Source organism: Epinephelus moara, chromosome 22 (assembly GCF_006386435.1).
Source record: "Epinephelus moara isolate mb chromosome 22, YSFRI_EMoa_1.0, whole genome shotgun sequence".
NCBI lineage: Eukaryota > Metazoa > Chordata > Actinopteri > Perciformes > Serranidae > Epinephelus > Epinephelus moara.
Window position 1 is genome coordinate 16,571,673 of NC_065527.1, and position 11,247 is coordinate 16,582,919.

At 39.9% G+C, this 11,247-nt stretch overlaps 2 protein-coding genes across 3 annotated transcripts in view; both read left to right on the forward strand.

Moving 5' to 3' along the window:
* Nucleotides 1–5,236, forward strand: part of LOC126383582 (uncharacterized) — a 61,052-nt gene extending 55,816 nt beyond the window's left edge. For both annotated transcript variants that reach the window (XM_050034115.1, XM_050034116.1), the window contains 4 exons: nucleotides 1,273–1,330; nucleotides 1,425–1,505; nucleotides 1,624–1,713; nucleotides 2,842–5,236. In XM_050034115.1, coding sequence (XP_049890072.1) covers nucleotides 1,273–1,330; nucleotides 1,425–1,505; nucleotides 1,624–1,713; nucleotides 2,842–4,898 — 2,286 coding nt within the window. In that variant the 3' untranslated portion in view covers nucleotides 4,899–5,236. The remainder of the gene's footprint in view (nucleotides 1–1,272; nucleotides 1,331–1,424; nucleotides 1,506–1,623; nucleotides 1,714–2,841) is intronic.
* Nucleotides 5,237–9,859: 4,623 nt separating this feature from the next.
* LOC126383702 (uncharacterized) overlaps nucleotides 9,860–11,247 on the forward strand; it is an 11,996-nt gene continuing 10,608 nt past the window's right edge. Inside the window, exon 1 of the mRNA XM_050034311.1 lies at nucleotides 9,860–10,172. The gene's annotated coding sequence lies outside the window, so the exon portion shown is untranslated. The remainder of the gene's footprint in view (nucleotides 10,173–11,247) is intronic.

The window sequence follows — 11,247 nt, forward strand, 5'->3', positions numbered from 1 at the left end:
TAGTTGCTGCTAAGGGTGGCCCAACCAGTTATTAGGTTTAGGGGGCAAACACTTTTTCACACAGGGCCATGTAGCTTTGGATTTTTTTCTCCCTCATTAATAAAACCCTTCATTTAAAAACTGCATTTTGTGTTTACTTGTGTTATCTTTGACTAATGTTTAAATTTGTTTATGATCTGAAACATTTAAGTGCGGAAAACATGCAAAAAAGTAAGAAATCAGGAAGGGGGCAAACACTTTTTCACACCACTGTATGTCTCGGTATATTATAAGAAATGGGCTGCATGTTTTCAGTTGCAAGTCAAACCCACATTTGAGATGTCACAAGCAGTTTTATAAAAACAGACTGTGATCAAAATAAACTGCAAAGACAAGGATTTTATTCCCTTGTTTGAGAATATGCAGCTGCACTAGCAAACTTTTCCTCTATTCATATGAAGCCAGGGACAACAGTAACATTTAACAAAGGCAACGTTACATAATTCGGCTTCATTACAACTCACAAGGTTCAGCGACAAAACAACTGTCTTCTACTTAACACGTTTTCCAAACAAATATGAGATGCTAACATTGTTAGCACAAGTCTATGGCATTTTACAGTGTATAAATTAGACTAGTGAATAGCTGAGATTTCCTCTGCTCATATGAAACCAGGATAAATCACACACAAGACTTAAAGTGCTAGTTCTGTGGAGCCTTTATTGTCTTCACTATTTATTATTTATTATCTGTGAAATTAAAGTAAAGACAGGAGGTCTGCGTTGCCACGACGTGTAGTTTAATTTCTGGGGAGGTGCACGTCAGGCTACGGCTCTAAAAAGTGTTGCGGGAGAACTTGTGAGTGAGTGAGTGGGGCGGAGCTGTGTGGAGAATGTGAGAGGGGAGAGATTCACTCTGGTATGCGTCATGTAATGCAACTTGACCCTATATGGATATAAATGGTGTTGTCTAAATTTATATCTTGCTTGAAAATATACCGATACATTGTACATAGTCATTGTATCGCCCACCCCTAATTCCAAGACCCCTAATGTTACATTCATGATACTCCGATCGAGCACAAGAGAAGTCAAGACATTACTACACAAGCACTTAAGAAAGTCAAACATAATTATACTTGTAATATGTGTCATTTCATTTCTCCCAAGATATGTGTCTTATGATTTCACAGTTCTACCTAAAAACAACTAAAAAAAAATAAGTCAGTGTACAAAGTGGAAATAAATATTCACCATGCTAATTGTTGCCCTGTTTTCGTCTTTTCTCACAAAGGTTATCATGCTGAGGCCGGAGTTATATAAAATGGTTCAGAACGCTCCCTTCAGTGAAGGTAAAAGTAAACTTAATTTGCAAAGTCTACACAGTGTATGGTCCATGGGAGTATACTGTATTTAGTATCAACTGTGCTATTTTTCTTTTTGTAGCTTTAATGATGGTTCAAAAAATCTACAAAGCAAAGAAATTGAGCGTCCCCTGGCAAGTCATCTGTACTAGTGAACAAAAGGGTGAGTGCCGTGAGCCCAGTTACAGGGTCATTTGTTTCTCATTCTTATATACAGGTTAACTTAAGTGACTAATACAGGCAGAATATGAGAAAGAAGAGTTTTGGTTTCTGTTGCACAGACCAGGAGCCTGAGGCCCAGCAGAGTCCAGAGGAATCTCTTCCCATGGAGACACAGACAGAACCGCCACCTGAGACGGACCAAAGAGGTGGTAATGCTGTGATTCATCCTATTATTTATAATATTTAAGTTGAAGTCCACTTTTGTAACAGACTTGCATGACCTTGTACAAAATAACAGCACCCTCTGAGTTAAGCTGTTTTCAATCTAAAGTATCCCAGAATTCCAGTCAATGTTTATTGATCAGAAACTGGTATGACTTGTGTAATACTTACAGGTTTGTCATGGTAATTCTACAATGATTTAAATACTTTTAGATTATGAAGTGTGTACTTGTGTTTTCTGGTGCTTTTAAAAATTTGTATATTTACATCCATATTTATAAACTCAAATTAATCAGTTAAAGCTGTAGTTGGTAACTTTAAAAGAAACATTTTTGTCCTATTTGCTGAAACTGTCACTACATCAACAAAGAAGTGCATGACACAGATGACCTGTAAATAAAAAAGAAATATATCATATTCCTCTGCCCTCTCAAATTGCCTCAGTGACATTACTGCACATGAATGAAAGCAACCAATCAGAGCCAAGGACAGTCACTGCTCGTGAACTGTGGTCTGTCAAACTAGGCAGCGCTGATCAAAAATTCTGTTACTGCATTGCCTGTTTCTCACCTCAAATGTTTCCAGAAACATATTTTAGTGTACTGTTTGGCTGTAAAATGAGAAAGTTGGACCAGCCAGTCGGTGGTGCTTGGTTGTAATATCTCCAACATGGTGGTCACGTCACAAACTTTATCATTTTACTGCTAAACAGTACACTAAAATATGTTTCTGAAAACATTTGAGTCGAGAAATAGGCACTGTGGTAACACAATATTGATTCATATTTGATCAGCGCTGCCTAGCTACGATTTGACTGGTTGATTTTTTCTCATAGATTAACTGTCTCATGAACTTCTTTTAGAATATAGTGGCAGTTTTAGCAAAGATGACAAAAAGTCATTTTCATAAAAATCACCAAATGTAGCTCTAAGCTCTTGAGCAGTGTATCTGCAGTGTACTACAAATGTTAAGAATAAAATCAATAGGGCTCTAATGCCCTGATTTAGGCAGGTTGAATGCCGCTTCACTTTGGGAATCTGACAATACTGGAAATAATTTCTCATATATATGAAAATTTGTAAAAGACTCCATTCCTTCTCCACTGTCTCTCTTAGGAGCAAGACAGAAAACTGAGAAACCTCGTTTGGAAGAGATGGTTGGAAATTTGGACAAGCTCAAGCAAAGAAGAGCCTTGAGTCCTCCGCATGTGACCAGTGTCTCCTCAACAACTGATTCTGTCACGTCTTCTATCCTTGGTGCTGATACATGTCTCAGTCCCCAAGACCAGCCAGAACCCAGAACCCAATTTCCTCAACACCAGAGCCTGATGCCAGAGTTGGAAGTCAACCAGGCAGAGGTACACTCAGAATCCCTGTCCGACTCTGTTATTAGTCCTCAAACCAGTCAGATCCTGTCAGAGTCCCCCAGAGATAAATGCCGTCCAGCCAGGAAAAGAAAAGCTGATGAATCTGTTGAAACACCCATGAGATCTTGTACCAGTAACCCTCAACTTGAGGAACCTATTCCAGCCAAACAGACATGCAATGTGCTGCAGCCTGTCAGTCAGCCCAGCCCCGAATCAGACACTGAGTCCACTTCTGTTAATCGTGCTGCAGTCTCCACCCTCATGTCTCTTAAGGATGGAGACGCAGAACAAGACACACCAGTCATGGACATGACAAAGTTTGCAGAGGATCCTTTTCCAGCCAAACAGACATGCAGACTGCTGCAGCCTGTCAGTCAGCCCAGCCCCGAATCAGCCACTGAGCCCACTTCTGTTAATCCTGCTGCAACCTCCACCCTCATGTCTCTTAAGGATGGAGACACAGAACAAGACACATCATTCATGGACATGACAAAGTTTGATGAACTAATTGCTCTTGTAAGAAAGATGAAGTCTGAGGTACATGCTTCCCCTCGCACGTTAGCTCCAAATAATGGTAATACTAATACCTCCTGTGCTAGCAATTCCTCCGAAAGTGGTGTTGAAAGAGTATGGAATCCAAATTCTGTGCAGACTACGGTGGTCCAAAAAACAACAAGATGGGATTTAAAGTGGGAGCTGGTTAAAGTAACAAACAATCCACCCCCTTCTAACGTATCGGAGGAGATGTTCTCAACAGCTGCTCCTGTGGTTTTGGGCCATGAGAACCAACTCGTCACCCCTAATGCCAGCTCTGTTTACTCAGCCAGCAGCTCATCTCCTGAGGCTTCCACTTCAACGCGGGGCAACCTTTTGTTCAGAGCAACTGAAGCCAAAGCCTTCAGTACCATGTCACCATCTGCCAGCACTGTTGACCCCACTGACCCACAACAGCAGAGAAGTGACAGTGCTCACAGCATCTTTGGAAACCAATCCGACCCCATTCCCATCCACTGTACAGTCACCAATGATAATCCAAGTCAGATATCACAGCCACTTTATTACACAGAGACTGACGGCACTGGGGTTCCTCAGTTGCCCATTAACACCATCGTAACGGTCAGGCCAAAACCCCCTGAGCAGCAGTTTGTGGTAGACTATAATGGACAGGACAACACTGAGGTGAAAAGGGGCAATCAGGCCACTCACAGTTTGTCCACAGTAAGCCCCGGTGACCCCTCAGGAGGGTATGGTCAGTACAGCCAAATGGCTTGCGTCACAACTGGACAGTCAGGTTATTTGTCTTTCGAGGCTGTTAGAAGTAACCCAACGCCAAACAACCCTCCTGTATACGCTTGGAGTTCATACCAATATGAAGGGCAGACTACAAGAGGGTTGTACTCAAGCCAGATTCACCCACAGCAGGAAGCTAGCCACTCCTCTCTGCAGTCGTTTGGACAGAGTGGAGCAACTCCGCAGGTACCAGAATGGGCGAGGCTGGGAATGCAGCAGAGAGGGTTGTTACTTCAGGGGCAGTACTCCACATGGCCAAGTGCTTCCATGTCTGCTGAAGTTGGCTCCGTAACCAATGAGGCTGCTTGCGTTGGCACCAGTCCATTCATGATTCCACCCAACGGTTCACAAATGATTGACCTGAACCAATACAGCACCAGCGGATTTGCTCCAACTCTGAACAGCAACAACTTAGTAACACAAAATACACCTGGAGTCATTTACCATCTCCCTGCAGCCAACACTGAAATGATGCCCCAGCCATCTGCAAACCCCTTTTTTGCACCTGGCACATGATTTTTTACCGTAGGTGCCTCTGTGGTCATCTCACCCCGCCATGAAACTGCCAGTTACCAAAGTTATTTCTGTCATACACTGTTATTTATTGTTCTGTGTTTGTTTCTGCTATACATGAGTATGAGTACATTTGTGCCTTTTTAATTAATATTGATTTTAAGTGAACTGAAGATATTTTTGTTTGTAAATCCTTTCAAAAAGCACATTATGTTATGTTACTACTGCTTGTTTCAGTTTTTAACATTCCTAAAAAGATTGTCAGGCATCATTTTTGTGATGTTTGTAGTTTTATATTTTCATGTTTTGTTCATTTTAATAAAATGGAGATAAATTGTTGACTGTGAATTAAAGTTGTGTCTTTTTTGTCCTTTTTCCCCCTTGGCTATAATAAATTTACTTAGCCTTGTTTTGTTTCTTATACATTTGTCGTACACAGAAATCAATGTGGGGAAAAAGGATCACATCTAATGGGTCACTTATCGACATCCTAGAACTCTTGGTATGAGTGATGTGTCCATGAAACATCTCAAACATCCAAATTAGACCTGCACACAAATGCACCAATGTTTTTGAGTAGAGGGAGTGGGGATTATAAAAGTAATGTAATTTAAGAACAATTAAAGCAGAATGGGTTGCAGACAGGACACTACATTTGACGTAAAATGTTTTTCCATGCGACTTTAAATGTCAAGTCCATCAAGCGTGATCGTGTCTAGATGCTAAAGCATGCCTCCTGTGAAATTTCATGTTCCGTAGTTGAGGTGATCATTTTAACCCAAGCCATTGTCTTTCCCCAATCCTAACCAAGTGCTTTGTGTGCCTAAACCTAAACAGGCCTTAATTACAGCATTGCCAAACCATAAAACAGCCAGGCAAAAACATTTTTGAAGCGGCTCACCAGAGTTTCACAAATCTAGATTATCGAGTAACAACTTGAGACATTTTTTCCTGATATTCGCTTTCTCATGAGGAGACCACAAACGCAGAGAGAATAGGTTTTTCTTCAGAAATTCGCCATCGAGCACTTGAGAGATAAGCTCAGCACATCTCACACAACTGATACACGCCCCACACACCCCATACACGCTCTACGCCTCAGGGTAACATAACCTGTGTAGGGACCCTTTCCCGGGCCCCCAGGAGAGGAGCTTGGTGGAAACTTATAGCTGTTAGGTTCCTCAGGCTAAGGGTAATAAACAAAATAAACTAAAGTAATTATTTATGGTCTTTATTCAGTTATTTAACTTTAATTGAGCTAATGGATGAAAACCAACTTTTGACCAAATTTAGAGGTGTGAACAAAACTTAGTGAACAAAGCTGATTGATTGAGTTAGTTATTTTATTTGGCGATAGTGAGAGTATGTTAAATGGGAATGCAGGGATGCGCAAAATATTTATCTAAGGAATCCTAGATTAAGATTAAGATAATTAAATCTCCTATTCGACATCAGCTCTTACCACTGCCCAGCGGGTAGTTTTCCGGGGGCCATATTTCAATACATATTGCAGTATACAAAATCGTTGTCGCATTGTCAGTTTTGTCTAATATTGCGCAGCCCTCATTCATTTTGACTCACCAACACAACTGTTAGACTGATGATACACAGAGCAACTTTTTGAGCAATTTTGTTGGGCATTATTCTCAGGGATGCAAACAGGTGTATGGTCTAGAAAGAGAGCTTGTCGAAGCGAAATTCTCAATATTAAAATACACTAACACTAATTTGGAAGAATACTGTGTATTCCAAAACAGAACAAATCCATTGAGCAACAGTGTTTCCTCTATATGCAACTAGCAGCGGTGGTGCTCCGCTGCTGAAATATGACCGCTGCTGCTGATTTATTTTAAGTCTTTTTTTTGCTCTTTAGAAACTACTGTTATTTTATTTATTAGGAGAGGAGAGGGCTCCGTCTGATCTCTTCATAAACTAAAGTTATATTATTTTGCATGACAGATGCTTCATATAATAACATAATATACTATTTATCGTGTCGAATCATAACCTGGAACTATTCGTTCAACACTGCTCCCCTGGCTCCCTGTCCTATCTAACATACCCCCCCCCCCCCCAACATCAGACGAACTGAACTAGGATGCTCCAAAAGGTCAAAGACTCCCCCCATTTACCAATCCACGCTGACATCTTTAACCCACCACCTGCTCATCTCCGATCCAGATGTCCAATTTGGAAGGACCCCCCACCCACTGACTTTGATGCCCTGTCTGCCTGGGTGACTAAATGGGAATCCAAAGACATCCCAAACAAACATCTAGTGTCAGACCTGATGCAACCAGTCTCTGGCACCAGCCTCACAAGGAGACAGTGGTCCACCTTGAACAGATTTAGGACTGGTCAAGGTCCCTGCTTGGCCAGCCTTCACAGATGGGGGAGCAGCTTGAGCCCAATGTGTGCTTGTGGAGAGGAGCAAACCATGGAGCATATTATTGAAGCCTGCCCTCTCCAAAGACTAAAAGGAGGTCTAGTCTCCCTCCACAATATAGATCAAGAGGCTACTGCTTGGCTTGAGAAATGTGCATTCGCGAAATAAAATAAATTTCTTGTGTTATACGGTGAAACGTTTCACTTTATAACGTGATGACGTATATTGTTAACACGACGGCATGCCATTTCTGTCTCTACATGGTCGCACATTTACAATCCTCCTCTGCTTTCTGTATCGCGAATGGCAGTGTTCGGCCCCGATGCGCTTCCTTCCTGTCTTTGAGAAACCTGCACACAGTTCCTTAGAGTAATTATCACATAATGGTGGGAGTACAGGAAGGGAGGAGGGCTTCTCTGGGTCATGTCTTGTTTCAAGGTCAGGTGGTCAGCTCTCTCCCACTTGTGGCATGTGCTGGAGTTTAAAAGTCATGCATGAAATGACATCAAGGCCAGACCTTTGAGAAATTTGTGGCAACTCGTGAGAAAGACTCAATGTTGATGCTATGTATCTGTTTTTAAGTCCAAGGACAGGCGGATGTTTCACAAAAACAACTCTGTGATGCAACACAGATCTCAGAAGCAATTCCTCTCTGGTGACTGGAAGAGCCTCTCCCCAAAGAAATACGCATATGTTCTGTGAGATAAGTTCTTGTTTTCACATTAATTAAAATGGATGTGATACACAGCATATAGCAAATTAAGCAAAATATAGATCCCTTAAGCACAGTTTAACGTGTTACAATCATAAAGTAATATTTTTCCCACTAGCCTGCATCTCCCCACACAAAGCTGGGAATGTTCGAAGGCTATTGTGACCCCTCCTGTTTCCTAACTATGACAGGGTAAATCATCTCTCACATGTAATTACATTTCCTAATAACATTTTTCCTACCACATTTGTGTAGCACCTGTCAACAAAAAGGCAATTCAAAGTGCTCTAGACAGAAAGGCATTAAGACAGGGTATAAAAACAATAAAAAGTATTTTGCTTAAATTAGCCTTACCTTTACCAGCTACCATCCTGAAATGAACCATTATTTTTGCTTAAATAGGAATATAATCGTATTTTTGTAAATAGATGATTGTTTTTTGTGTGTTGTATGCTATGGACCTTTCTCTGTGTCCTTAATAAAGTCATTATAATAATAATAATAATAATAACAATAATTACCTCCGCCAAGGAGGTTATGTTTTCGCCGGTGTTTGTCTGTTTGTCTGCAAAATAACTCAAAAAGTTCTGAACGGATTTTGATGAAATGAAAAGGTTGATAATGGGATAAGGAACAGATGATGAAATTTTGGTGGTGATCGGTTGAAGCGAAGTGGATAAAATAATAAAATGGCAGGAAATCCGAGCTGCTTGGCAGAGGTCTGCGCTCTCCGAGTGCTTTATTTATTTTATTATTATTATTATTATTATTATTTGACAGCAGAACACAGGCTTCTAGTTACTCAGATCAAGATTAATAATACAAAATATAATGAACAAAGAAATCCTGATGTAAGATAAGACTCTATTGATCCCTGGGAGACAGATTCACAAGCCACCAGGCAGTATATATAGTAATTAATAAGTCAGTCAGTCAGTCAGTCAGTAAATTAATAAATGAGTAAGTAAATAAATGAATAAGTAAATAAATAAATAAATGAGTAAGTAAGTAAGTAAATAAATAAGTCAGTAGTTAATAAGTAAGCAAATAAATAAATAAATAGGTCAGTAAGTAAGTAAGCAAGCAAATAAATAAGTAAATAAATAAATAAATGAGTAAGTAAGTAAGTAAGTAAATAAATAAATGGGTAAGTAAATAAATAAATAAACAAGTAAATAAATAAATTAGTAAGTAAGTAAATAAGTAAGTAAATCAGTAATTAAGTTAATAAATAAATAGGTAAGTAAGTAAATAAGTAAATAAATAAGTACGTAAAAAAATAAGTAGCCTAAGTAAGCAAATAAATAAATAAATAGGTAAGCAAATAAGTAATTAAGTAAGTAGGTAAGTAACTTAATAAATGAATAAGTAAGTAAGTAAATAAGTAAGTCAGTCAGTAGATAAATTAATAAATAAAAGTTAGCCCAATTGTTACCAGCTACCATCCAAAAATGAACCATTATTTTTGCTTAAATACTGCTTCTAATTTTTGCACTTTAACTACATCCATGCTTGTACTCCTGTTATTTCTTTAAATAACAATTTGAATGCAGGACTAGTGGTTTTTATACATTCATATATAATATTACTTTTATTACACCGTTCACATTACATTGTTATGTTCTCATTCACTCCTTGTTGTGTGTTGTGTTGTGGGAAGGCCTTGACAGCCAAGGAGAGACATGTAATGTGAGGAATGTGATGCTTGACTCGGCCACTGAGTGTTGCCTTATTAGGAAGTGACGTCTCCACTGAAGTTATGGGATAATGGGTCGCTTTGGGTTGAAACGGTTGAAACACAGGCAGGCAGAGACTTTAGGGGCGCTCTTCTCTCGCCACCTGTCTCTGTTGCTCGATTCCTCCAGCCTCCAGCCTGCAGCAGGTAACATGTACCTTGTTCCAACATCATTGAACACATAATAAATGAACTACTGAACTGTATTATTATTCGCCACCACAGGACTTTATCTTGTGACAGTGCCAATAAATTTGAAATCGGTCCACATGCACATGCACACGCACACACGCGCGCGCGCTCGAAGATAAGCAGGATCTGTTGGTTTGCTTGGACAGCCCAGAGAGACTGAACTCTGAAGACAACAGTTGCCAAGTTTCACCCAGTTTGTCGGTTACCGCACGTCACTGGTGCCAGATTTCGGTGGATACTAACCGTCTAACGGTAAGTTAATAACCTACAGTAGGAAGTTATTGTCTTTACCGTGTTAACACGTGAATTACAGCTGTTTTTTTGGGCGACACGTCGAGCACATGCTTGTTAGTTTCGGTTGTTTAAGTTACCTGAAAAGCTTGTCGGTAACGTTTGTCCGTTCCCAGTCGGTTTGATGAATTAACGTCGGTATCTATGGCAGCAGATATAACGTTAGACCACAGTGAAACTTGGTTTAAATGGCAGAAAGGTCACTTTAGGTAACGGCTGAGCTGTTTGATGATACTGCAGCGCCACCTGGTGGTAAGTGTAAGCCAGTAGCCACTAACTGATCTGAGTCCATGGCCACACACAGCCCAATTTGATCCCAATAATAACCTATAACTAATTAAACCTCCATAATTTCCCCTTTCTTTTAGTGTAAAGAAGAGCAAGCGCATTGTGAAAACGTTACAGATGATAAACAGCCTGAGATGTCTTAAGAAAAATAACTGCAGTTTCAACTATATATTCATCCAGTCATTCTGCTTCTCACTGTCATTACACGTGCATTTCCCCATACATTTCCACTCCTGTGTAGTAATGCTGGTGCCAAATTAAAGTGGCAGCTATTGAGGAATGTAGTGTAAGATTTAATCATTAATCATTAATCAGTAAAGTTGATTAAGGTTGAAGTTCACATAATAATGTTTTTATGTATCCATGTATGGCAAAACACTTTTTACACAAGTTTTGTATTCATATATTGAAAACACACACACATACCATACCATGTACTGCCTGGAAGTGTAATAATAGACACACACACACTCTAAGGTTTTATATTGCATGAAGGCACAAGGGACCTTATAGAAATAGTCCCCAAGTTCCATATGTTTTTAAAAAATAGTGTGAACCGGAGTTCAAACCTAATGGTGGGAGAGTTTGGGGATTTCCAGGCCGGGGAAAAAAGATTACACCATTAACCCTTACACCCTGCAAGGACTCAATGAGTCCTCACCCGTTCCTCTATTGAGCAGCATTTTGGCTGCAATCATGCTTTAGCAAAATGCTTTGGGGAAGTTTGGCCTTTATCTGTTCATGTTGA